At 40.0% G+C, this 27,983-nt stretch overlaps 1 protein-coding gene across 3 annotated transcripts in view; it reads right to left on the bottom strand.

Annotated features, from left to right (window-relative positions):
• The window catches only part of ARAP2 (ArfGAP with RhoGAP domain, ankyrin repeat and PH domain 2), a 171,035-nt gene that overhangs the window by 94,688 nt on the left and 48,364 nt on the right, over window positions 1-27,983 (bottom strand). For 2 of the 3 annotated variants that reach the window (XM_072125916.1, XM_072125925.1), the window contains exons 10-13: window positions 17,963-18,069; window positions 16,270-16,469; window positions 753-838; window positions 49-231 (exon numbers count right to left, since the gene is read on the bottom strand). In XM_072125916.1, the coding sequence (XP_071982017.1) occupies window positions 49-231; window positions 753-838; window positions 16,270-16,469; window positions 17,963-18,069 (576 nt within the window). The remainder of the gene's footprint in view (window positions 1-48; window positions 232-752; window positions 839-16,269; window positions 16,470-17,962; window positions 18,070-27,983) is intronic. The other variant, XM_072125929.1, reaches the window with a different exon arrangement.

Raw genomic sequence — 27,983 nt, 5'->3', positions numbered from 1 at the left:
TAAATCACCGGTGAAAAATAACATACACACATTGTGATACTTACACACCTCATTTAGTTGCTGAAGAGTTGGGTTTGGAGAAAGCGTCTTTTTAAATCTTCCTTCTTTGTATTTTTGTGCGACAAATAATCTTCTCTGATTAATAGTGGAGGTCACACAAAGCATGTTTTCAGGCACAAGATTTGCTTCCCAGAAGCTATTAACTTTTTCATTTCCCAGAACAATGAAAAGCTACCAAAAAAGAACACGAAAAAACCCAAACATAATGAAATCATTTATTATATGTGTTGCCGGTCTCAAGTCTTAGCACCTCTACATTACTGCGCTGATGAAGCTTAGACTGTGGGCAGTGATCAGGAGCCCCACTAAGTTATTGAATAACAATCTACAATACAGGCAGTCCCAGGGTTACGTACAAGATAAGTTCTGCAGGTTTGTTCTTAAGTTGAATTGGTATGTAAGTCGGAACTGTATATTTTATAATTGTAACCCTAGGCAAAAAATTTTTTGGTCTCTATGACTATTGGGTTTTAAAAATGTTGGGTTGTCATAAAAAACAGGATTAACAAAAAATCTTAATTACAGACACCTGTGGTAACCGTTACAGCTTTTTTTTTGTAGCCTGGGACTAAAGTAAAGTAAATTACCAAAATCCAGAAGTCCGTTTGTAACTAGGGGTCGTCTGTAAGTCGGATGTTCTTAAGTACTTACTTCAATAACAAGAAATATAAGGTATTAATATGGCACTGTACCTCCACAAGTTCATTGCTCCATACTGTTGGATCTAGTTTTAAGCTGTTCACCTTTGAAATTTTGCTTCCCAGGGTCTTATGATGGCCTGTGAAAAACACATCGAAAGAGATTACAGTAATTTAGAGACTCAAGGAAAATATGGCACTGAATAAACATTTCCTTGTTTATTTTAGATTTTAGAACATGAATTAAGTTAATGGCAAGAACTCTCAAAATTTAAGGGCCTGACTATATCCAAAGATAAGTTATTATGGAAAGATTTGTTCCTGTTTGCTTTACTTCTCCCATTTTTGGTTCAAAATAAGTGATAAAAAACTGGAGATAAAGTAGTGATGTAAACACTGCAGAACATACCTACTAAAGACATGTTTTTACTATTCACCATGATCACATCATTTTAAACCATTTGTTGAAATCCTGTTACGGCAAGGTGTCTCTGCATTGAACATGGCATATGCTGGGGGAGATTTATCATCAAGTTTATGACGTAAAACAGTTCTAGTTGGCTATGAAAACCAATTAGAGCTTAGCTTTAATTTTAAAAACAGCTGTGGGAAAATGAAAGCTGAGCTCTGATTGGTGGCCATGACCAACTAGAAATCTTCTGCTCTAAGAGACTTATGATAAATCTTACCAAAATGTGTAGAATATTCCTCCTTCCTTCCATTTCCGCTTGATTGGACTATGCAACCATGAAACCAGGCCAATAGACCAGGGACTGCTTCTGTTATGTTCCTTGTAGTAAAACAAATTACCACTGAAAAGTGATTGAGCTCGAAAATCTTGTGATGGTTTATGCTCGGGATAGGTTATCGTTGGTTGATTGGGAAGGGGCGACACACAGGTGACAAGGGTCAGGTGCCAGAGATGCCCGGTCAGTGTACAGGGAATCAAGGCAGAAAGGAACAGGGATAATAGCAGGGAACAGGAAGCATTCTCCCCTCATCATATAGCTCAAAGATCCGGTGGGGAGAGTTGGGAGCCGCTGGTCTTTATGGGAAACTTGGAAGTGCCAGCGCCAATCAGCAGTGCGCTGGCCCTTTAAATCTTTGAATGCCCGTGCACGCGTCCTATGGAGCAGGGCCGCGTCGGCCTGGCCGGGACGGAAGGGAGAGCGCAGAGAGGTGAGTGCGGGCTGGGTGGGGGGCGGGGCCACGAAGAGGGGCACGAGTGTGCCCATGATCCGTGACATGGATCGCAGGGGCATCCGTGACAATGGGGACTATAGAGTTGGCTCTATACTCCTGCAGCCATATTTTCTATAGAAAGTCATAAAGAGTGACCACTGTAGTTACAACTTTCTGCCATAAGAGGGACACAGAGCCAATAGCTTAAAGGGAAAAAAGTAAAAAAACATGTACAGATACTGACCAATCCTCCTCTTGACGTCACAAGCCACTAAAAAAGAAAGTTATAATTAGTAGCCTGGAGTACAGGGACAAAATGTCCTGTTCTCCGGGCTACTAATTATGCAGGGGCCACCCCTCTCTCTCCCATGCTGGGAGGTAACCTCACTTGAAAGGTACGAATTCCTGCATGACAGATGCTTTCCTCTCCCATGTTAGAGGACAAAGGGACTAAGGGGGCATGCATAATTAGCAGCACAGAGCGCTGGACATCTTGTCCCTGCTTTCCGGGTTGCTAATCACAAGTTTCCAGCGCTGGGTCACCTACAGGTTTCAGTAGGCCCCTGGGCGACAGAGCCTCGGTATGCCCAATTGCAGTGAAATCACATGGCGGCATTAATATTTTACAAACTAAAACAGTCTTCTCTTCTCTAAAATATTCCCTAGTTTATCATACCCCTCATGGAATTTTTATATGGAGCCCCCTCATGGTTATTTTATATACAGCCCCCCTGATACTCAATGGATTCATTAGACTCAGCGCTGATGGATTCCTTATGTATAGCCTTGTGGGCCCCCCCAGCAGCTCTAGGCCTTGACAAGTTTTCCCAGTACTGGCGGCAAACCTCTCACGGAGTGTTTTAAGATTAGCGAAGGACAGCATTGGGATCAACATTAAGAGGAAAGTAGGTGAGTATCTGTAGATGGCTTTTACTTTTTTAGATGGTAGATTTACTTTAATGCTTCACATCCCTGGTTACACACCAGTGAACAGCTACACAGATGCACAGCTTGTTATATCACAGAGAGTAGTCAAAGCTGTGCGATACTAATGAACCATGCACCAGTGTTACATCAGGGTTACAATCAGGGACCGTTATTCATCGACAGGAAGTTAATAATGAACCTTCCGATAGAATGACAGGAAGCAGAGACCGAGAAAACTGAAGAATTGATACAGAAAGTATATTGAAAATTGTATAACTTTTCATTACATAATGTATACAATATCAATAATTTTTGAAAGTGGACAACTCCTTTAATGCATGGCTGGTAGTTGCAGTTTGCGATTATAAGATTGTTTTAAAAGTAACAGTCTTAATTGTCTATTCACATTACTTATTTTCATTTGCTTCTATTATAAATGTCAGCCATTTCCTGTTTGCTCAAACTAATATACTCTTAATACAATCTGCTTTTCTGCAACTAATTGGGAAAACAAGTAGTTAAGCAAACACTTTGTTTATCATTTCCAATAAAACTGTAATGCAAAGGTGGCAAAAACTCGAATTTTTGCTAAGCCAATTTGCATGTTCGGTACATCTGTTGCAGTGATAATTAAGTTAAAATAAATTCAAAAGATAGAAACTTTTTTTCTACAAAGTGCTGAATAAATCAATGGGAATTAAATGTAACAATAATGCTAATAATTACTGTCTTATCAAATAATTTTTTTGTCTTGTATAGATAGAAATAATAATCAGACCACACTAAACCGAAACAAAACTACACCAAAGGCAAGACAAAGACAGTCTTAGGAAAGGCAATATACTGTAAGAGAGACAGACTTTTTTTTTTTTTTTTTTTTTTAATTTTTTATTAAGATTTTAAGTTCTTCACAAATACATTAACTTCGACCCCTCTTGGGTGTCTACTTATATAAAAAGAATGTGCAAAATTGACAATGTTATTACACGAAGAAAAACAACAGTCCAATAAATTCTTATAATTATTCTATAGTTTTTCCCCTCTCCTAATACCCTCCCCCTCCCTCTTTTCCATATTCTGCTCTGGTGTCCGGAACCCACTAAAATCTTTCATTCCTCTCTTTCCTAACAAGTTATATCATAGAAAGCAACCTTTTCTTCCTGGGAAAATATGCGATTAATAATTGGCAACCAGTTACGCTTCCACTTTATTTCATTATCTTTTTTTTGTTTCCTATTTTTACTCAACCATTGGAAATACAAATATTCCATCCACTTCCTCTTGACTTGTATCATTGTTGGTATATGCATTGACAACCATTCCATCATTAAGACTCTCTTTACTGCTAGTATCATCAGGTGAATCAATTCTTCTTTATGTTTGGTGTATTTGGATCTGTAGTAGTGGAATAAACATCGCCATATGTCAAATTTAGTTGGTTCTCTGAATATGTACCCTACATACTGCTCCGCCATATTCCATAAATTCCTGGCTGCTGGGCAGTGCCACAAACAATGTATCACATTTGCATTAATTTCCCCACATTTAGGACATTCAATCTTATAGCCCAAAATATTTTTCCCGTAAGGAACATTAAACGCCCGATATGCCCTTATTGATATTTTCCATTGCATTTCCCTTAATATTTCAGAGCTAGTAATATTCTGTATATTCCTCCAGCCTTTCAAAATCCTAAACTCTACTTCGTCTTCTGGAGTGTTATCCCTTATGTCTCTAGCCCACTTGCTAGCTATTCTCCCCTTAAATGGGCTTTCTTCCTCAGATGAAATACACTTTCTAATGCTAGCTATTGAAGGGTTGCCATCATTTGCGTTGAGAATTTTGCTAAATTGTAACCAATTACCTTTCCAAATTTTACCCAGGAGACCCGCTTCCCTGATCAACCCCTTAATCTGCATATAATACAAGAATTCTGAGTCTGCTAATTCATAATCTTTTTTGACTTGTTCAAAGGTTTTTAGTTCCCTTGCCTGATTGTCTACTAGGTCATGTAATCTAAGTATACCCTTCCTTTCCCAAGCAGCAAGCCATCCCTGTTCTCCTTTCCATTTGACCATGTTTAAAAAATCTCCCAGGGACAGATATCTGGAAATATCAGTTGGTAACTGGTACTTCCTCCTCACCGTTTTCCAGACTGCTCTTGTGTCTCTTAGAAGAATAGAAGTTTTGCCTAAGGTCTTCAAGCTAGCAGTATTCTCATGCAAGAACCTTCCCAACGTCAAGGGTTGAGTCAAGCTCTCTTCCACCTCCAAGTCTACAAACTTGTTCTGTTTATTTAGCCATTGTGCCGCAAATCTCATTATACAAGCTATGTTATATGTTCTTATATCTGGAAATGACACGCCTCCTATGCCTTGTGATTTTTGCAGGTATTTAATGGAAACTCTACTTCTCCTATTTCTCCATAGGAACTTCTGAAACATGGCATTTAGCTTATTTACGTCTTTATGTTTAAGTAACAAAGGGAGCATTTGCATTGTATATAGTAACCTTGGAAAAATAACCATCTTAATTAAATTTTTCCTACCGAATAGTGAAAGCGGGAGCTCCATCCATCTCCTTAAATCATGTGCTATCTTTTCAAACAAACCTGCATAATTTAACCCATACAATTTTGTGATATTCCTGTCTAACCTAATCCCCAAGTACCTAAAGTTATCTTTCACAATTTTTAACCCCAAATCCCTATTCCAGGACAGATCCTGCCCCGTATCGAACAGTAACACTTCTGTTTTGTGCATATTTATTTTATACCCTGAAATCTCCTCGTAACTTTTTAAAAAACTGAATGTTTTGTGTATATCTCCATGTGCATTTCCTATAAATAACAATAAATCATCAGCAAACAAAGTCATTTTGACTTGTTTGCTACCCAAGTTTATCCCCACTATATTCTTTTCATTGTGAATCTTCCTAGCAAGTGGTTCAATAGTTAAATTAAATAATAAAGGTGAGAGGGGGCAACCTTGCCGTGTGCCCCTTCCTAAGGAAAATTGTTGTGACATAACCCCTTGTGTTATTACTTGTGCCGAAGGTTTACTATACATTGTTTCAATAGCCCCATAAAAATATCCATTTATCCCCATCTTATGCATAACTTTCTTGAGCCAGGGCAAGGCCACACTGTCGAATGCCTTTTCAGCATCGATTGCAATTATTGCTTTATTTTTGCTTTCTGTTGGCCTTGCCCTGGCCCAATCCAACACCGCCATAACTGTGCGCACGTTCTTGACACCGTGACGTCCCTTCACAAAGCCATTCTGGCAGGGATGAATTAATTGCGGAATAACCTCAGCTAGCCTGTTTGCCAGAATTCTTGTATATATCTTCATGTCAATGTTTATCAAGGAGATGGGTCTGTACGCTCCTGGGTCTTTAGGGTCGCCTTTGTTTTTTGGTATAATTTTAATATGGGCCAAATTACCTGTTTTAAATTCTGCCCTCTCCATGAACATTTTATTATACACCTCAACTAACAGGGGAACTAACTGGGGGGACATTATTTTATAAAAATCGGAGGAGTACCCATCTGGCCCTGGCGCTTTGTTTTTATCTAGGTATCTAATTACTGTGGAGACTTCTTCTGATTTTATAGGGAGTGATAATTTTTCTTGTTGCTCGAGTGTTAGTACATTCAGATCGACATTTTCTAAAAATGTGTCCATTTGTTGTTCATCCTCCCCCCTTTCTTTGTATAATTTATTGTAATACTCTGCCATTATCTGGTTTATCTTATGCCTATCACTTGTCAATTCTCCCTTACTATCTCGCATTTCCTCTATATGATCTCTTCCTTTTTCCTTCTTTATTAGATTAGAGAGCATTTTCCCTGTTTTATTACCATTGTTAAACAGGTTCTTCTCCCTGGTTCTCTGGAAATTCCTCTGAGTCAGATCTATATGATGTTCTAGTACCTCTTTTTTTTCATACATTGTCTTACGATTCCCATTATTGGGAAATGCCCTGTAAATTGACACTGCTTCTCTATATTTTTTTTCCAGGTCTTTTTGCTTTGCTGCCTCTCTATTCCTTACTGCTACAACGTATGATCTAATTTTTCCTCTGATCACTGTTTTAGCCGCCTCCCAGTATAAAATTGGATATATTTTTTGTTCGTCATTCTCCTGTCCGTAGTTTTCCCATTCTTTTATCAGCATTTGTTTAAATTCTTTATCATAGCTATACCCCCTAGGGAATTTCCAAAACATCCATCCCTGATTTCTTCCCGGTAGTCTCAGTGACAGGTGTATGGGTGCATGGTCCGATATTACAATATCTGATATTTCTGTGTGTAAAATCTCTTTTCCCAGAGAGGAAGTGATAAACAGATAGTCAATCCTTGACCATATATTGTGGACCCCTGAAAAGTAAGTATATTCCTCTCTTGTGGGATTCTTAGACCTCCATGGATCAATTACTCCGGTAAGTTGCAACAAGTTAGACATTACAGGGTCTTCTAAATACTTTTCCTTTTTTTTTGTTTTTTTAATTCCTTCAGTTCTATCCAACATCAAATTGATGGTTCTATTAAAGTCCCCTCCTATTATTTTATGTTCTGTGTCGTCTTTATTAATCCAGTTAAGTAGCTGGCCTATAAAATTTTCGTTCATTTTCCTATCATTAGGGGCATAGATGTTATAGATCATAATGGCATGCGACTCATATTTTAGCAAAATTCTCATAGCTCTACCCTCAATACCAAATTCTACAGAGGCAATCTCAGCCCGCAAGTATTTGTTCACCAATACTATCACACCTTGTTTCCTTTTCCTTACTCCTTGGCCTATGGCTTTACCTACCCATCCACTTTCTAATTTCTTAATTTCCTTATCAGTTAAATAGGTTTCCTGGAGTAATACTATATCAGAATCCGATCTTTTTAAATAGTTTAAAATTTTTTGTCTTTTGGCTGGAGTAGTTATACCTCTCACATTCCATGATGTCACCTTCAGATTTGGCAAGCCCATTATTATGCTAGGTTACTGAAAAAAATCCCTATTTGCAGGTTTTCCGACACCAGAGCAGATACCCTTCCCCCACCCTCCCCTCCCAACACCCTCCTACTTCCATAGAGACTTCCTTTTTTCCCTAATGGTCTCTTTATCGTCTTCATCGGATATACAACCTCCCTCCTCTAGAACACCCTAACACCAGGGAAAGAGAGAAAAAAAAAAAAAAAAAAAAGAGAGAAAGAAACAAGCCGAGTAATAATATTATTACCTCTCTCCCCCTCTCATCGCTCTCCCCCACCCTCCCCCGCCTCGGCCTTCAGCCTTATTTCTCCTTCATTCAATATTAAGGTTTTTCTTGCAGTATTCCTCTGCTTCTTTATGATTAGCGAAGGATTTTACTTCATTACCTTCTTGGAAAATCTTTAATGTTGCTGGAACTTGTAGTCTAAATTTGATCCCCTTTTTATACAGTTTAGAGCATATAGGAGCGAATTTCCTCTTTGAGCTTGTGTCTGCGGAATAATCAGGAAACAGTAAAATCTTAGAGTCTTCTAATTTCAGCTCTTTTTTTTGTCTATACAGTCTCAAGACATCCATCTTGTCACTATAGTCCAGGATCTTTGCTATCACGACTCTCGGTCTTTGTCTTGCCTCATTTTTTGGACCCAACCCAAGCCTAGTTGTTCCGGAATGTCCTTGGCAATAATTTTTTTTAGCTCCTCAGAGGCTACTGATTCGGGGATTCCCACAATCCTGATGTTATTCAATCTTGAGCGATTTTCGAGATCTGTTAACTTTTCTCGAATTTGTTCTTTTTCTTTATGCATCTCACTTAGTTGAAAGTGGAGGTTTTCCACTTCATCTTCCATGGTCGACAATTTATGTTCCAAATATTCGATTCTCTCATTGTGTTGGTCCAACTCCGTATTCATCTTTTGCATAGTTTTCTTTACCGCGGAATCAATGGCAGAGTACAGAGTTGGTAAAATTTCCTTAGCCACAGCCTCCGCTAGTTCTTTAACATTTATGTTCTGGAAATTCTCTTCGTTTTGCGCTCCTTCACTGTTCTTCTTTGGGGGGTCCATTTTTTTCTCCGGGGTGATCTTTGCTGATTCACGTCTGGAGGTGTCCACCTTCTTAGTTAACGTGCCCCCTTTGCCAGGCATGGTTGATTACAGGGTGATCACAGGGCCGGGAGAGAGCGAGAGAGAAGGGGAGGAAACGGGAACAGAAAAAGAAAAGGAAAAAGAAAAAGAAACCCTTGCACAAACACCCTATCCTCTGCCTCTCCTCCTACCCCCCAGTCCCTGTTTCTTCCCCCCCAATTAGCTGCTATTTTCTAGCCAGTAACCAGCAATCCCAGCATAGATTTCACACTCCCACACAAATAAATAGTTCTTATGCGTTATTACAAAGGGGGGAGGGAGAAGTTTTAGCTGGATACAAAGATGTTAAAGGATTAATGCGTCCATTAGTCCATCCAGAGAAGGAAGCAAAAGCAGAGAATACACCAGAAAAAAAAAAAAAAAAAAAAAAATGTCAAAAAGCACAAATGTCGGAGTTCATCCAAAGGTTAATGGGTTAATGCAATAGTTAGTAGATGATTGCCTCTGCAAAAAACAAAAAGCAGGAGAAAAAAAAAAAAAAAAAAAAATATAATAGGCCTGTTAGAAACTTGGTTAGTGAATCAAAGATAGTTATTTTTTTGCAGATAGGATGGGGTATGAGGGAAGAGAGAGGTCCTTACCCCGGCAGTAGGTTTTTCAAAGAGGCCAGCAATGCGGTCAATATACAAGTATAAATATATGCTCATACGACCTGTTCACACGTGGCAGATTTCTGGAACTCGAGTGTCCCTTCTTCAGCTGGTTCCTCAGCACCTTGCTGTAACACAGGGATCAGCTGCCACCCAAAGCCAGCCGCAACATATCCACGGGACTGCTTGTAATTTCAGAAGCGCTCCGTTTGCACAGCTGACTCCCAGGCCTGGCGGTCGGTTTCTCCACAGTCGCCCTCCGCTAGCACTGCTCTCACCAGGTTCCGGGGTTGGAGGAAGCCAGCGTGTCTCCTCAGTTTGCAGCCCCCACAGCTCTGCTATGTTCGGTGCCTATCTAGGCGCCGGGTTGGCTTCCACCTTCACCGCAGCTTGCGTCCCCCGCAGCTCTGCTCACACCAGTGCTCCGAGGTCCGCGCTGAACAGCTGATTCCCCCTGAGCTGCTCTCACCAGACTCTGGAGTTGAAGAAGAAACAGCGAGCCAGCATGTCCCCTCAGTTTAAAACGCCTGCAGCTCTTCTCTCTTGGGGACTTGTCTAGGCACCGGGGTTGACTTCCACCTTCACCACACCTCGCGGCTCTGCTCACACCGGTGCCCCGAGGTCTGCACTGAACAGCTGATTTCCCCTGCACCGCTCTCACCGGGCTCCGGAGGTCACAGCCGATCAGCTAATCAGAGATCTGCTGTGGGTGTCTCGGCTGTCTACCTTTACAAGGCCATAGACCGGCTCCCCATAGCCTCGGCGCCAAAGCCCTTCAGAGTCATCATCTCATGCGTGGGGTATCAGGAACCGGCATTTTTCCCCGGTGTCAAGAGGAGGGAGTCTCTCATGCACGCACTAGCCGTGCATCACCATCGGGCGCCGCCCCGGAAGTCTAAGTTCCAAGAGAGACAGACTTAAAGGGCTTTTCCCACAAAGCAAAGTTAGGACCCATCTACCAGATGGGGCATAACTTGCTGATTGCGGAAATGAGGGGTCAGATGGACCTCTCCTCTACTCAGACTAATGGAACAGACTGCCGCGCATAACCATTCTGTTCCATTAATCTCTATGGAGCTGATGGAGATTGGTAAGCCCAGTGCTCAGCAATTTCCGTCAGCTCCATGAAGTTAAATGGAGCAGAATGGTCATGCGCGACTGTCTGCTCTAGTAATCTGACGGCGCAATGAGGGGTCCGACGGACCCCTAGTTTTCTCAATCTGCACTGAGCAGCAAATTATGCCCAATCCTGTGGGTAGGGCCTAACTTTGCTTTGTGAGAAACCCCTTTAAAGGAAATCTAAAATTTGCTTTTATGTATTATATATTATGAACCAAACATACATTGAGTAGTAGTTCCACTGATACAGAAACATATCTTGTTTAATTCCTGAACTGAGTGGTTTTGATGAAAAAACAATTATAAAATTATGATAATGAGACTCTGACGCTCCCGTGGCTGTTCCGGTGCTTCTCCTCTTACCGTAATTAATCACTGCTTCAGAGAACGCTGTATCCAATGTGTTCTCCCTGCCAGACAGAAATAATCAATTGCTGCACCATCCCCCCAGCTGCTGTGTATGAGTCATCCAGATCAGGTTGATTAGTCCTGTCTGGACTGTTCAGGAAGCTCTGTTTCAGTCTGCACCCTGAATTTTAGTATTGTTTTCTGAGCAAAACACCTTGGTTCAGGGATTAAACAAGATATGTTTCTGCATCAGTGTAGCTACAGCGTTTTCACTGTATGTTTGGTTCACAATGCATAAAAGAAAATGGTAGATTTCCTTTAAGTGAATAACACGTTTGCGGGATAAATCTACACACAAGGTTTGTTTGTAGTCATGGAGACACTTGCATCCATATGGGAACAAAACTCAAAAAAATGCTATTATTTGCAGTTGGCTTGCTAATTTATAAGAACAATAATCTGTGTTGTAAACTACATTTCTATGGACCGTAAAAACACACTCATATCTGTGCTGGCAATATCCTTGGTCGACAATGTGTGGCAGAGGATGTGCCGACAAACATTGTTCTGTCTTCACTGCTCTATTTCTTCCTATCAGTCTTGATTAATGATGCACCACACCCAGCAGTGTCCTTTCTGGTTCTCTTAACCTGTTGTAATGGACATAATCCTTATCCTATGAACGTTTGAACCTGGATTCTGACTTTACATAAAAGGTCCCGGGAATTTATCCTCATTCTTTTTATAGTTCACACTGGACCAAGCTTACTTGTATTCTGTGCTGACCCCTTGCCATCTCTTACTGGTAATCTCTTTGTTTATTGATTTGGTACATCAGTGTCCTCAAGGTTTGTTGGCTATGGCAATATTTATTAATAATTTGTTTGTCTTGTTCTCATCAGTTGTTATCACTTATTGTTAAGCAGGAATTGTTGCCCTGTTACTGGCCTAGGGTGGTTTCAAGTAAGTAGGTTGCGAAGGACTGGTGGATTCAGTTTTAGGACTCACAGTCTGTGTTTGTCTCTTTGTTTCAAGTTTGCCCCGTTACACAGAGACTTTTTTCAGTATTGGTTGAAGATTAGAAAAATATGGCTTTCAACTGATGATAACAAAAGATATTGCAACTGCTAGGAATGGACCACTTACATTCAAAGGGAACCAGTCAGCATGGATAATAAGCCACTACCAGTATGTTGTCAAGTAGATAAATACATTCCGGAACATTTGTTTCCTTCATGGCTCAGTGTGGTGGTATCCAGAAAATCTACATTGAAGTGAGATGTAAATTGGTTGTATAAAGTCAGACAGTAGGTGTTCTCCTTAATGAGACAATGCCAATTAAGGCCACCTTAAAGGCATGTGGAGACTTAAAGCCATAGATGCTCCACTAGGGAATTCTGGGAAGAATGCAAGTTTTCCAAGGTGTCAAATGGAAAACAATACCTCCTTTTGCTACCTTGAAAGGCAGCCCCCTTAACATCAAGTATGACCTACAAGAAGTCTAAAAACATGATGTGGGATTAAGCCAAACCAGTATATCTATTCTATAAGGAACAGACTCCCAACTGTAGACAGCACTGACATAGCCAAATCAGTTCCCTACGCTGTACTAAGGAGACCCAACCCGGTCGAAACAGTGCTGTCTACAGTTGGGAGTCTGTTCCTTATGGAATAGATATACTGGTTTGGCTTAATCCCACATCATGTTTTTAGATTTCTTGTAGGTCATACTTGATGTTAAGGGGGCTGCCTTTCAAGGTAGCAAAAGGAGGTATTGTTTTCCATTTAACACCTTGGAAAACTTATTTGCATTCTTCCTTGTATAAAGTCACGGAGGTTGAAAGTTAAGCACTGAAGTCGAGCTTTCCCCCTTGTGGGCTTGATATCATACACCAGACTTCAGGAGAGCTGATTAACCGGATTCAAGGACATCATAGGGGTAATTCTGAGATGGATAGCTTGATCGCAGAGATGAGCTCTGCCACTCCAACTAATTTACTTTTACTTCAAAACAGATTTTCATGATGATGGCACGCCAATAAGTAATGGGTGAGGGTCCTATCTTTTCGGCTATGTCTGGAACATGGCCACCATCTTAAAGCCACCATATTGGATCAAGGGGAATTTATTTCAAGTAATCATGTAGCTTGTCGAAGAATTATCTCGTTTGCAACAATCAAATTTGTAATATTTCTTGTGCTTCAACAGTTATGAACACAGAAATTAGAAAGAGCAAATTGTGATGACTATGATGCATTGCTATTTGATGTCTTGTTCATGGTGCTGAAAACAGAGCTGAAGGTGTTGGGTCAAATTGTTAAGAGACTGCATGGGAATCTCTAGAGAAGTTCTTTGTCAACATTGTAAATCTCATTGTGGACAGTGTTGAGCGGACCAGAAGCGCAAAGTTTGGTTCCATGTGGAAATTTGGTGGTTTAGGTTTCCTGGACATGACCCTGAGCTTCCTCAGAAGTCCAGGTGCAGATGCAGCTCAACCAACCACCAGTAATGCTTACTATCGGCGCAACAGCATTTAAATCAATGCAGCTTGTAACATTTCGCCACATAACTTGAAAGGTAGGCCCCATCACCCACTGCTTATTGGGCAATATAAATACGTAATTTTCCCTTTCGTTTCTGAAATAAATGGGTGTCCCTACACTTTTAATTCACTTTTTGTTATGTTTACTACTTTTATATCATATGTTTAAGCTTATTAGTTACAGCCCTGCCTGACTGCTACTGTGTTACGTGTCCACCTTTGCTTCATGCTTATACCGTATTAGGACAGCTTTATGGTATCCTCTTCAATCGTGCTCTTTGTGAAAAAGCCACAATCCATCTACTGACTCTGATTGGCTGTGGACCATGCCCAGCAGCAGTTAAGTTTCATTGTTTCGATGTTTCTAACCAATCACCAACAGATATTGTTAAAAAAGTTAAAAAAAGTTTAATCTTGGCCGTCTCTTCAACAGATATTGTTAAAAAAGTTAAAAAAGTTTAATCTTGGCCGTCTCTTCCATCAAAAAAACAAAAATCACTTTTCAGTGACACTTTATAACAGCAACACTTTGCATTGTTCCATGAAGCCCTACAGCAAGTAAATTGCAGGATCTGCCACCAAAATCGTATTAGACAAAACATCTGTTTCTTCTTTCAGATCCTGAATGACATTACTTCTCAAAGCTGTAAATTGCTGCTTGATGTGGAATTCGGAAACTGTAACTAAAGGTAAATGATGCAGGGCTTGGTTTGTGATATAAGATCTAGTATTTTAAGACAAAGACTATTGAGAGGTAAAGCATTCCCTTTAAAATTTATATCCCAATAAAACATAACGGGCCAGATTTATTGAAAGTAGTGAAAACTATGTGAAGTCTACTTTACACATGCACAGGGTGCACCAGATTATTAAATACCGGTGCCACGGCGCACTGCTCGGGAAGTGGGTACCATCTTCTTTTTGGTGCACCTTTTACCATAGAGAATTCAACACAATTCTGTCATTCCAAAGGCCTGTGGGGCCAAGATAATTGTGAACTGAGATACAGTAAGTTTTGTGGTGCGTGGCAGTAGGCCAGCACCTGGTGAAGTATGGAACCACTCTGTTTAGTAAGTGCCTGTGAAGTTTAGGATTAATTTTGATGTTTTGTTTATTTTATATTACTGCCAAATAAAACTGGCTGAGGTCAATTGTAATCAAATTGCAAAATGTGGACTGTGAATTTGTGAATGGTGAATTGTGCCCGTCTACCCCAGGAGAGACGATGCCGGACCTAATCCTTTACAGTTTGTATACATTAGGGTTGTGTTGTCTGTTATCTGATCTCTGTAGAGGAAACTGCAGACACCCATAGCCAGGAACCAGTATATGGCAATCATTCAGACAAATATGAGTAGTTGTATATTCAGTAAAGCTTCATTGAAATGACTGCCTAAAATTACAAAAAATATTCCCTTTAAATGTATTTTTAGAATTATTGTCCCTGGGAGAATGAAGAGTATGCAAAATATATTTCAGGGCCTAATATTTTTAATACGATTCAACATGGCAATCACCTAACTAATGGTTGAATGGGGGCCATCAGCAGGAGAAGTCACATCTCAGCAGAAATTTGGAAATGTATGGATGATGTGTCAAGGTATGATTTATGTTTTTTTAGACAGTCATGGGCATTCAACATCTACATAAAATGCTTCCATTTTCAATCTATGTTTTGTTAGTATTTTTTTTTTTTATTTTATCCATGTCCATTTCTTCACCATTCCTTTCTAAATTTGTGGGGGAGAGGTGTTTGTGTTTCTGAAATAAAACAAATTGTTGACAAAAATTTGATGGATTTGAACGGATTGATTGCACAATATTAAAAAAACTGTTCTCAAATTGCAACATCAATCTGTGAGGATTCCTCGCCACAGAGCACATTTTTGATCCATAACACCCCTTTTTCTTCTGCAATGTGGTGTGTATTAAAGTGGTTTTCTGGAACTTAATAATAAAGTCGCCGCCCATCCTCCATGGCGGATACCCCAGGAGACTTAGGCACGGCCAAAACACCGGCCAAAACTACGCCAGGCCCAAACTTGTGTAGTTTTGTGTAAAAACCTACAAACATGCAGAGGTGAATGTTTTCCTTCTTTAGTGAGGCACAGGGCAGAGACGCCCCTCGCCAGCCCACTCTGCCGGCGGCTGCACCCCCTTTACGCCCCCTCTTCGCCAACATGACATGGAGATGACATGACATGGAGATAGTCACATGAATATTCACAATTTCTTGCAGTGCATAAGTGGCATAGAAGCCCTGATAAATCTCCCCATAATGTTTAGAATATATGGATGTATTAGGTGAACTTTATACTATGTAAGTAATAATGAAATGTTTGTGCTTCATGGTGGGAGATCCAATGACAGTACCTATGATGTGATTTGGATAATTTACGAGTGAACTTCTTAAAATTAGTTCAAACTCGAATTTTAAAAACTGTCTGGGTACCGAGTGCCGTGATTTTGAGCTGGACCGTCCCTCCCCATGACGACCTGCAAATGCCAACGTGTATAGTCCCAGCAGTTTAAATGCCAATGGTGACTTTGCCAGTGGCGTTTAAAGAGTTAACATCCCCAAATTTTTTGTTTGCTCATCTGTAATTATTGTTTCCTTCATGTGGCTGCAAAATCTCTTTAAAGGAAGAGAAAGGAAATAGAAACAATCCACTTACTAATGAAGAGACAGCTATGCTAAAGCAGAAAATCACGGGATTCATTTACCTGCACAGTCCTTGCAGATGACAACACAGAGGTTGATGGATGCCCAGTCAGGATTTGGAGCTCGACAATCTGCACAGCTCCTGTTCGATTCATTGAACCAAATCTTTTCAAGTACTTCATAATCAGCCAGAGTCTCGGCTATAGATTGCTGCAATGCTTCATACCACTCTTGCTTCTCTCTTTCTGACTCTGCTGTAAAGCTAAAATATTAGAAGTGCAGTGTTAGGTGTTTATATTGTTTGTTATTATTTTACTGTTATAAAACCAATAAAAACTGTTTAAAAAAATAATAATAAAAAATAAAATAAAATCCCTTATATGGTTAATAGTGGAATTCTGTATTTTATCTATTGCAGGGATTCATTTCACTTTCATCTATTAGTAGATTGTAATAAATTGTAACCAAATATCAGGATTTAAATGAATTAATATTAATTTTATAATTTTTGATGTTACAGAAACTCATGATATTATGGAACTCAAGTTATTCTAAGCAAACCAAACATAAAGTATGTCCATACATAAACGGACAAAAGCACATACTACTGGCATATATAGGGCAGATTTCCCCCTATGGATTCATTCGTGTTATGGTAGATGATCAATAATGCTGAAGATAAGAACATATGCCCAGTCGTCCAGTGTGCCTAATGTACTGCAATATCCAGCAAATGCACAAACAGTAGACACTGGGGGAGAAATACGTATCAGAATGCACTAGGATTATAGCCTTATTTGCATAAGAAAAATCATGTTTTGCATGCTTTAAAAAATTTTTTAGACATTTTAAAAAATTTTATTAAAAGGGTGTGTAGCATATTGGCTGAAAGACGTGGCTTCAGGCAGAAGGATGTGATCTATGCTGTGAGTTAACAGTACTGTAGAACACTATTTTGTGTTGTATACATAACCAGTTTAAAGGAGTTCCAAAATTAACCATCTGATAATGCAACAGCTACTGTGACAAATACAGTATATGATGGAGTAAAAAGCCTCATGCATGGGACTGTTTGCTTTTTACTGTTCTGTAAATACTGTACAGCTGAATTTTTACTGTAAAAACCGGACATTTTTCACCTGTATGAGCTGATATGACACTGCATCCGTTCCATATCCATATAAAATATGGTGGGCTGGCAAATGATGAATGGCTGACTATTGGCTGTCAGAATGCACCTCCCACTGGTTTCCCTATATACTGGAGATATATATATATGGGACATATGGAGAACAACTGTATGCAGCACATATTTTATACATTCCATAGACTTCTATGGGGCCTGCGGAACTTAATACATGAGATTACAGGACTTGTTCTATCATTTTTTACATATAGCTTACAGTATGGTGTGTTGGACAATACAGCCATTGATACAGATGGACATATTGCTCATTGTAATGTATAGGGCAGTATGCTACCCGTATACACAGCTGATCTTATATGTCAGTTTGCATGACACCTAAAACAGTATTGTTGGACAAAATTAAACAGGTTGTAGTTGTACATCAGTCTAGTACTAGCATAGATTGGGCGTGCTACCCAAGAATCATTAAGAGGTCAAAACCTTTTATTGGTTCTGGCTTGTCTCACACAGGTGGGTCCACTACTTAAGACTTTACACATTGCCCTCTTTAACTTTAACATAGTTCTAGTATCTGCCCCTTATACCAAAAGAATATAATCACAACTTACCAAAAATTTCGGAATGGTGTTATGATCTCAAAATTCTTCCGGTCTGTATTTTTTAGGGTGACTATTGTCAAAGGGATGTCAGTAATGGTAATTCCAGAACCGAAGTCCTAAAAATTGGGAGATGGTCAAGTATAAGGAAAAACAAACATTACACATGTTGATGCTTTGTATCACAAAAAGAAACATTGTACATAGCTCTAGTTAGTATATTTGGTTACACAGAATAATTCAATCATTAGAAAAGTAAATAAATAATATGAAAATTATACAGAAATGATTCAACAACTATATTATGATAGATGACTTCCCCGTTCCTTACAGGGGTTTTGTTAAAAGTGACCATATACTGTAAATTCTGTGGCCGTTAAGTGAACACGCATATACTCAACATCCAGTGGCCTAACTAAAAAGCCCATGGGCCCCAGCGCAAATTCTGTGCCAGTTCCCCAACTTTGATGTATTGTTTATAGAACTAGTATGGGAAAGTGACACTTTATGGGCCCCCTATAAAGGTCCCAGTTGAGACTACACCCACTGTGCCGCCTCTAGTTAAACCCCTGTCAACATCTATTTCTAGGGTTCACCATCAGCCAAAAAAACATACATGTCTGGTTTGGGGTTCAAGGCAACAACTTTTAAAAATTTAGTATTGAGAAACAATGGAGATGAAATTGTATATTTTATCTTGAATTTATACATTTGTCGACTCCATAATAACTTAAACTTTGTTCGCACCTGTGATGGAGACTCTACTGGAGCATAGAAGGTGGCGGATTGTGTCCCATGGGCCCCAAGCTGTTCACACGACAAGCCCCCCCCCCTAGGGTCCAAACCAACACGTGCCCGGATGTTAGGACTTAATTACTTCTCTATATACTCTACATTCTCTATATCATTAATCTTATACTGTTCATAAAGTTAAACAATCACCTTCAATCATGCCTTATAACCCTTCTATTTAGGAAAGCTGATTACATTCCCTAACTGCATGAACCCCCCCCCCCCCCGAGGACTACCGTCCCGACTAGATCCTCAGACAGTGCAGGAGATGTGGATGCTACCACTAGCTGACCCGGCCTCGGTGCGCTCTGCAGCTGAACTCCCCCTCATAGTGTGAATGCTCCTAATTTTACCACAAAAAAAAAATTGAAAAAGTTATTGACTGGAGTATAAGCCACAGAATAGGAAACGCATCAGCTACTCTGCTAAAATATCCACCAGCAGCCGCACCTCATTCCCTTTACAGAAACGTCTACAGCAGAGCTTCCCTTTACTGAAATTTCCACCTGAGATTCCCCCTTTAATGAAATGTCCACAGCCAATGCCCAATTGAATGAAATGTCCACAGCAGATGCCCTTCTTTAATGAAATATCCACCTCCAGATGCCCCCTTTAACAAAATGTCTACCCCAGACGCCCCCTTTAATGAAATGTCTACCCCAGATGCCCCTTTAACTAAATTTCCACCACAGATGGCACCCTTTAATGAAATGTCCACCCCAGATGGCCCCTCTAACTAAATATCCACCCCAGATGGCATCATTTAACTAAATGACCACCCCAGATGCCTCCTTTAACTAAATGTCCACCCTAGATGGACCCCTTTAATAAAATGTCCACCCCTACTACCATGTGGTCCAGATCCTTATTTTTTAAATGTTTGCCTCAACATATATGCTTTCATAACCCTCAGAAGATTAACTATCTCTTCTCTTGGTTAACCCCTTAAATCTCCTTTAAGTATGTCTTACTTTAGCATGGGCAGATAGACAGACAGACAGATGGGTAGATAGATATTTCCACCTAGTAATGTGAGTGTGTTAGTATATCTTTATTATCAAACTCTTTTAAAAATTCTCCATATTCACAATTCTTGTATTTTCAACGTTATCTCCCAGAATAGAAAATCCTCAATCTGGCAGCACAATGTGGAGTGACAGGCTCAGTGTTTTCTGAAGAACACATTTGCTGTCACTAGATCTCAGCAGGTGGGGCTATGTTAATCTAATGTGACACAACTTGATAACAACAATGTTGGTTCGCGGGAGGAGTAGACAGCAGACATGAGCTGATGGTTTGGGTTCTGCAAAAGTTACTATTTACATGTTTCCTTTAAACCTGCTCCGTGTAAACTATTGCACATTTACAGCCTTTATGTTTTAATTAGTTATTGTGAAGGAAAAGTTTTATACCACCTATAGTTTTTTATTTAATATGAACTGTATTCTGCAGATCATGTTTTTGGAATAAAACGTAGGACCATCACATTGGAAGTCCTTGAAGGGAAACTCAACTATTTAAAAACTATACAACAAAGGCGCAACAGAGATACCCCTGTATTCAATCTCTCTACTACACTCTCTATGACACTCTATATACATTTATTTGAAAGGTGCAGTCAAAACAGGGAAAAAGTGCAAGCCCTGTGCTTGCATAAACCTCTATCCCTGCCTACTTACTCTAAATCACAGCTGACAATTGGGCGATGGTCCCCACCCTGGATTCATGCACAGAACAGTAAGATCAATAAACAGAGAGACAATGGGGCACATTTACTTACAAAGTCGGACAGTTCTCTAAAAGTGCATTTTCCATCTATTAGGCTTTATGCGGTGATTCATTAAGATTGTGTGCCAGAAATCATTAATCTGGTGCTTCCCCACAATTGTCTGACAGAGTTCACCTCCCCTAATTTGTGTTACATGGAGGCCAGCACAACTGCACCACAAATGGGTTGCTTAGGCCACAATCTCAGCGCAGACAGTTCTTAAATACCTGTGCTAGCTGTTTTAGCCATGAAGAACATGCACGGTCTGACAAAAATAAGTGAAAACCAAGATGGCAGCGATCTACAAAATCGTAATACAATTTAATATTCAAAGTAACAAGCCAAGGATCAGAAATACTACAAATTATACCGCGTGCGGCACAATTATGTCGAATTGCAGTAATAAATGTGTTGCAAACTGGAGCTAAACACTACCAGGCAGCTTAAATGCACAGTTTTCTAAAGCATCAGACATAGTGCAACCACAACACAAAAGTGGTGCAAACACAAAAGTGACAAATGTGCAAGCGCTTTGTGCGAGCTCCGAATACATTATTGTTAGTGCACAATTAGACATAAAACTGGCGCAAGCTCATTCATGTATCTGGGCCTATATGTAGGCGACAGTGGTATTTTCATGCGCACAGTGGGGAAATCTATTGCTGTAAATTAAGGCATCTGGTGTTGAATTCTGTATCAATATTTCACACCCAGGGGTTATTGATTGGAGCACAATTGTCAGTACACTTCAAGAGGTGCAAACTACGATGGCCATTGTATAACAAACAATATTTTGAGTGGAAAAAAATACAAAGAAAATGAAGGCAAGATATTGTCCGTAAGTCATCAGACATAATTATACTGCAATCATGTGTATGGTCTCCAGAGCATCTGTAGAGAATGAGTCATTTTTTTTCAGTATCTGTATGGTGGTATTATTCAAAATCTGTAAACTGGTTTTCAATCATTATGTGGTGGCAATGGTATAGGTCATGGTATAGGTCGTCAGTATGTTGGTATTATTCATCATTATGTTGTGGTAACAGAAGTAGTTATGCCTTGGTGGCATTTATCAAACATTATGCTGCAGTAATGGTACTGGTTATAGAGTGCTTGCAGTCAGGGCCGGCGCCAACACTGGGCATATATGGGCAAGTTCTAGGGCCCAAAGCTGCTGGGGGGGCACATAAAGCTGTACATAAGGAATCCATAGGGGTGAGAGGGCTGTATCTAATGAATCCATAGGGTGTGAGGGGGACTGTAAAATAACATGGTAAAATAACCATGCAGGGGCTGTTTGGTATGATTAACAAAGGAATATTTTAGGGAACAGGAGACTTTTTTCATTCTTGAATTTTGAATGCTGCCACATGAGTTTACTGCAAAGGGGCCCTCTGAGGTTCTGTCGGCCAGTGGCCTACTGAAATCTGGAGCCGACCCTGCTTGCAGTATACTTAAGCAGTATGGTGGTATTATTCGTCATTATGTAGTGGTAACAGAAGTAGTCATGATGTTGCTGCTCTGTACAGAAGCAATATGATTGGTATTTTTCAGTCTCTATGTTGCGGTAATGGCAGCTAGTATACAGAAGCAGTGGTGGTTGCATTCAGTTATTATGCAGTGCTAGTAGTTGAAGTCATGGCGTTGCGGTATTACTCTGGATCATGTTAATAGTATTATAATGTCATGGTACTGGTAATGGTAGTGATTATGGTGTGGCAGTATTATTAAGTATCTGTATTATTCAGGCATTATGTAGTGGTAGTGGTGATAGTATGGCTGTATTATTTGGGTGTTATAAAGTGGGAAAGTAATGTTGATCACAGTATGGAGGAAATATTTAGTACTGGTTCAGTGATTTTATTGGTCTTTATACAGAGGTTTTAATATCGAAACAATACATGTTCAGCATCTTTTATAATATAAACTAATGTTGTGTTGTTGTAGAAATAAATATGACAATCAATAAGTTCTGTGTACCCCAAAATGTTATATGCCATTTCGTAAAAAAGTACTGTTACATGTTATATATATTGAAACTTTATTACTTTTTTTTTGGGGGGGGGGCAGACCTAAGGTCTACTGTGGGGCCCCATGTTTTCTTTGTAAGCCCAGAGTGCAGGTCCTTGCTCTGTGCAGTGTGATAGCATACGGCTGTTCACATGTACCTGTGACTACACCAATATCCATTGTTCTAATTAGAGAAGTGACAGATGCCTCCCCAACATAGATTATCTGTCACTGTAAGATTTATTTGTCTTGGGGATGGTCCGAATTTATTTCCCACTCTATGATCACTTCTAATAGATGCCTCCTGCTTGCACATTATCTCTCATGTTGGGATGTGTAATGGATTTTGTGGAGAGAGGTGATATGAGGATTGCACGTGCTGACGCATGAAACCTCAGTGTGCACCATTAATAATGTTCTTTTCAGTCAGCCATCATGAATCCATTCACAGCATCAGCGGCAAGGCAAGCTGTGTTCCTGTATTACATACATATATTTTTTGCTGAGGATTTGCTCTAGCAAGGTTTTCTATTCCCTGTCAACATAAAATAGGAGGTAGAGCGGACATAATTTTAGTAAGAGCCACTGTCCCTTGAAATGTGAGGCACAAACAAGGCTCACACTGATGAGCACAGTGCGCACCTAGGGACTGGTCAGAGATACTTCAATAGCTTAAGAATGGCTTTGCTGATTAGATTATATCGCCCTATTATTTCCCGCTAAGGAAGATTAAACAGACTAACCTAAAAAACTGGCTGGAAATTCTTTCCCGTGTCTTGAGTTCCAGTGTTAAGCAGAAAGAAACGACCTGACAGTCTTGTCTGAGAAAAAGATTGAATGCTGAAAGCCATTGTTATTGTCCCGCTAGATGGATGATACAAGTTTTAACAAGAGGCGGCTGATTTCTATCTAAACTGTCATTACACCAATTTAACATTAGCGAGCCGAGCTGTATGTAAAATATCAATTCTTTTCTGTTATTCTTAGAAGGTTCAAATTAGATTATAGCGGTACAGCGCTGTGAATGGTTTAGATTTATTCAATTATTTATTATTGGATTGGATTATTTATCTGTGCTATAAATGGTACATGGTAGGGCGGTTATAGTGGACATTGCAGCTCAGCAGAAAAGTGAATGTGTCATCGTCGGAGCAATTCAACTGCTTCAATTGGGGCATTGGTGAGGGCTGACGGTTGTTGGAAACTCCACCAATCTTGAATGATCACCTATACTAAGGAGAGTTGCAACAATAGGGACTAGAGTTAGTGTGACCACCACTCGACAACACATTTAGCCCAGTTATTAATAATTCTCACTGATTATTTTGGCAAGTGCATCATATGATTTTAGTTTTTCAAGGGGTATTAAAGGTTTTCAAATTGATCACACCATATCTCAATAGGTGATCAATTTCTGATCAGCTAATAATTGCGGTGCTCCTTTCGGTGCTGCTTATGTTTCAGAGGGGTTGTCCAGGATCAGGTGTTTATAAATATAGGGGCCCGGTTAACGCATATAAAAATAACCAACATGCTAGACTCACGCTCTCCGGTGCTCTATTGCAGTGTGTCAGCACCATTCACTACCTTGCAACAACATTGGTATGACAGCTTTGAACCAGCTACAGCAGCATTTGCAGGCTTTACCTTTGCTTGCAAACTGTGGCTGGTGGAACTAGAGTGGGATTAGTAGACTCTGTTTTTCTTATACTTGCCTATTTTACCTATCTGATGAAGGTTGCTCATCTAAGGTTTCAAAAACATATTGTTATGCAGGGTTTTGGAGTGGACAGACAAAGACCTTGAAACTAAATGCCTTTCCCAGCTGTGCATAACTGCCATAGGAAACAACATAAGTTTCTCTTCGCCAGAAAGCAAACACAAAGACAAAGACAAGACAAATAGAGAGGGATAGTCATCACATAAGGGTCATACAAGTCACACATACGAATCAGAAGCACAATACAGTAAAAATCACTAGGCAAACAGATAGTCAGATACACAAGTAAAAAGGAAGTCAAAGGTACCAAAAAACAGATGAGAGAAAAAATGCGACAAGTCAAGTAGAATACTATAGCAGGCAAACAGAACTAGTCCAGAAAAGCTTTTTGGAGATGCAGGAAATGTGGTCCAGAAGATAATCAATAGCCTGACATTAGACAGGCTATTGGGGAGAGATTCTGTCAATCACAGGGAATATACTGTACATGAACCAGAACAGAGTTTGCATGAGGCAGATGATGGGTGCTGGGGAAATAAATCACAAACCAATAATTAACAGCGTATCCTAAGCCAGACCATATGGACAGAAGTAACACCTTTAACTTGGCATTAAAGTGGCAGTCATAGCAACACAAGACACTACCTACTTCCGGGCCAGTTTAGGGTGGAAATAGGATGACAGGTTTAATTTAAGACAATTCATCAAATAGTCTTAAATATGTTTGCCAATGTCTTTGAGTGTTATGAAGTTGGATGTGATGCCGATACTCATTTCTCTCCCTTGCACTAAATAATTGAGGTTGAATTTCTGATTAAAAACCAACAAATATCTTAGGAAAAAAATTGATTGAAGTCCTTAGCCAGTAACAGGATTGTAATGTTCCTGGAATCTTTATAAAATCGGGATGATCATTGTATTTTTTATTTTTTGTAACAAACATAATACAAGAAGATGAAGTGCTACTATAAATAATGTAATGTCATAAATAATGTCATGTGATCAATGACATGAGACTATATCATTAAAAAAAAATCTATGTTACCTAACTGTCATTAGAGCATCACTACATAAATAGCATATACTTTATGTGGAAAGACACATTTCTGCATTTTAGATTTTCTTACAACAGCTTTCTTGTAACATGATGATTCGATTTCCTTTATGCCACCTTCTACCAGTCTGATGGAAATGTGTCTCGTCCTGCTTCCAACTCCAGGAGGCAAGACGTGGAGATATAGTCAGCTGGGGCCAGACAAAGTGTTTTATTTGCTGTTTTATTTTCGTAACAGGATACTAGTAATGCTTATTTAGCTCATGTTGTGCGCCCACGCTGGATATTTTGTATACAAGTCAATGCCTGATATAGTCAAACTAAGGAGGAAAAACTTAACAAGAGAACTTTTCACTAAAAAGAATCCCCACATGTACATTGTCTTCAACATAGAAAGTGCCACACTGAGAAGAGAAAGTCGGGAAACTATAGAAAGCATATAACTGAAAGATACGCTGATGATGTGCAAATGAAGAGAATATGGAATCAACTTCTGGAAACATTCAAAATAGACTATGAGCACCACACAAAGAACAAGTTCTTACTTGCATTGGCCTGAGATTGGTTAGGTCATGAATGGTTCTGCCACACTGAATACACTGCTGCTGCCTGTTTCCTCATTGATTACCGACCATAGATGTTGCAGGTGTGTTAATTTGGATAAAACTCAGATATGCAGACCATGGCAGCATATTTAGACCACACAGACTCCTAAAAGGACTAGCTACTGGAAGCCTGGTATTGTTCTGGAGAAATACCAGAAATACTGATCATACCAAAATAACATGGATGTGTTAGTAAGACGGAAGTTTTGCTGCCAACCCACTCCATAAAACTTGGAAAGGACCAATGTAACATTACTTTTCCAAAGCCTCATTATGGCATTGCCTACATGGTCTCTAGACAAGTTTTTGCTAATCATATCATCTGAGACAAAAGTGGCTCAAGAGGATAGGCCTCAATACCAGCCTCCATTGGTGTCTTGATCTAGACCAGGGGTCTCAAACTCAATTTACCTGGGGGCCGCTGGAGGTAGATTCTGGGTAAGGCTGGGCCGCATCAAGTTTTCCACACAAAATGCGCTTACAAAATATCATTATTCAGATTCAAATGTCATGGCGTCTCCCAGCGCAAGGAAAGCCCCGAGCTGGGAGACGTGTTTTCTCTATGAACGCGTCCTGTGCACCGAGGGGTCCCAAGCTCCTACCGCACTGAGCCCAGTCAGGGGCTCAGTGCGAAATTTGATAATATGTTCAATGATATCATTTTTAGGACTGTACGACCTTTTGATCACTTTTTATAGATTTTTTTATATTTTTCAAAATGGCAAAAAAGTGCCATTTTCGACTTTGGGCGCTATTTTCCGTGACGGGGTAAAACGCATTGTAAAAAACGTTATTATATTTTGATAGATCGGGCATTTTCGGACGCGTCGATACCTAATGTGTTTATGATTTTTACTGTTTATTTATATTTATGTCAGTTCTAGGGAAAGGGGGGTGATTTGAAATTTAATTTTTTTTTATTCTAATTTTTTTTTAAAAAACTTTTTTTTATTTTTATTTATACTATTTTTCAGACTCCCTAGGGTTCTTTAACCCTAGGTTGTCTGATCGATCCTACCATATACTGCCATACTACAGTATGGCAGTATAAGGGGATTTTCCTCCTCATTCATTACAATGTGCTATCAGCACATTGTAATGAAGGGGTTAAAACGAAATAGCCTCGGGTCTTCGAAAGACCCGAGGCTACCATGGAGACGGATCGCCGCCCCCAATGACGTCACGGGGAGCGGCGATCCCGGGTAAGATGGCGGCGCCCATGCGCCGCTATCTTTTTGAGGCTGCCGGCAGCTTTGCCGGCAGCCATCGCTGTGAAAGCACCCGCGATCGGTGCTGGCACCGATCGCGGGTGTTACCAGTAAGCCTTTGCTGCAATATGCAGCAAAGACTTACCGGCTATGGAGAGGGCTCAGCCCGTGAGCCCTCTCCATGCAGGGGGCCGCAAAATGTTGTCCCGCGGGCCGCAGTTGGCCCGCGGGCCGCGAGTTTGAGACCCCTGATCTAGACCATGCTAGTCTTGGAGAGCAGAGGTGTAAGGTCAATGGAACACTGATGCAGATGTTTGCCTCCACGCACTTCTTCCTGTCTTTCAGATTTGTAATTGTTCTGGGACAAGCAACTGTTAACAGTACTGAAATCTTAACCCACTGTATGACTAAACATCTGGCATGATAACCAAGGTCTTTCAGTTGAAGGACCCTGTCCTTTTTAGCGATCTGATTTTGAGGTATTTATGTGGCTGAAAAAAATTGCTTTCAATCTGGCCTTAATGCCCCCCTCCCAGCATGTTATTGTAGGTGTTTAAAAATTTCAACATTTACAGATCTCCTTACTTAATTTGCAATATCTTCTTGGGCAGGGGTGGTTCAAGAGACTGATCGGCCCCAAGCTGTATGAATATTATAGCCCCTACATATTGTACCAAAATCAGCTTCTTGGGGAATGGAAGATGTACACACTCACTACTGCCTGAAAAAGTTCACAGACTGCGGCACAATTCTCTGGTAGGGCCTGGCATAGAAATGTAAGGCACAGTGGACAGGGGCAAAGGGGCAGATACTTTATCATATGCTGGCACTATAATAATAATAATAATAATAATCTTTATTTCTATAGCGCCATCA

Source organism: Engystomops pustulosus, chromosome 1 (genome assembly GCF_040894005.1).
Source record: "Engystomops pustulosus chromosome 1, aEngPut4.maternal, whole genome shotgun sequence".
Taxonomy (NCBI): domain Eukaryota; kingdom Metazoa; phylum Chordata; class Amphibia; order Anura; family Leptodactylidae; genus Engystomops; species Engystomops pustulosus.
This window is presented reverse-complemented; position numbering and strand designations above follow the sequence as displayed.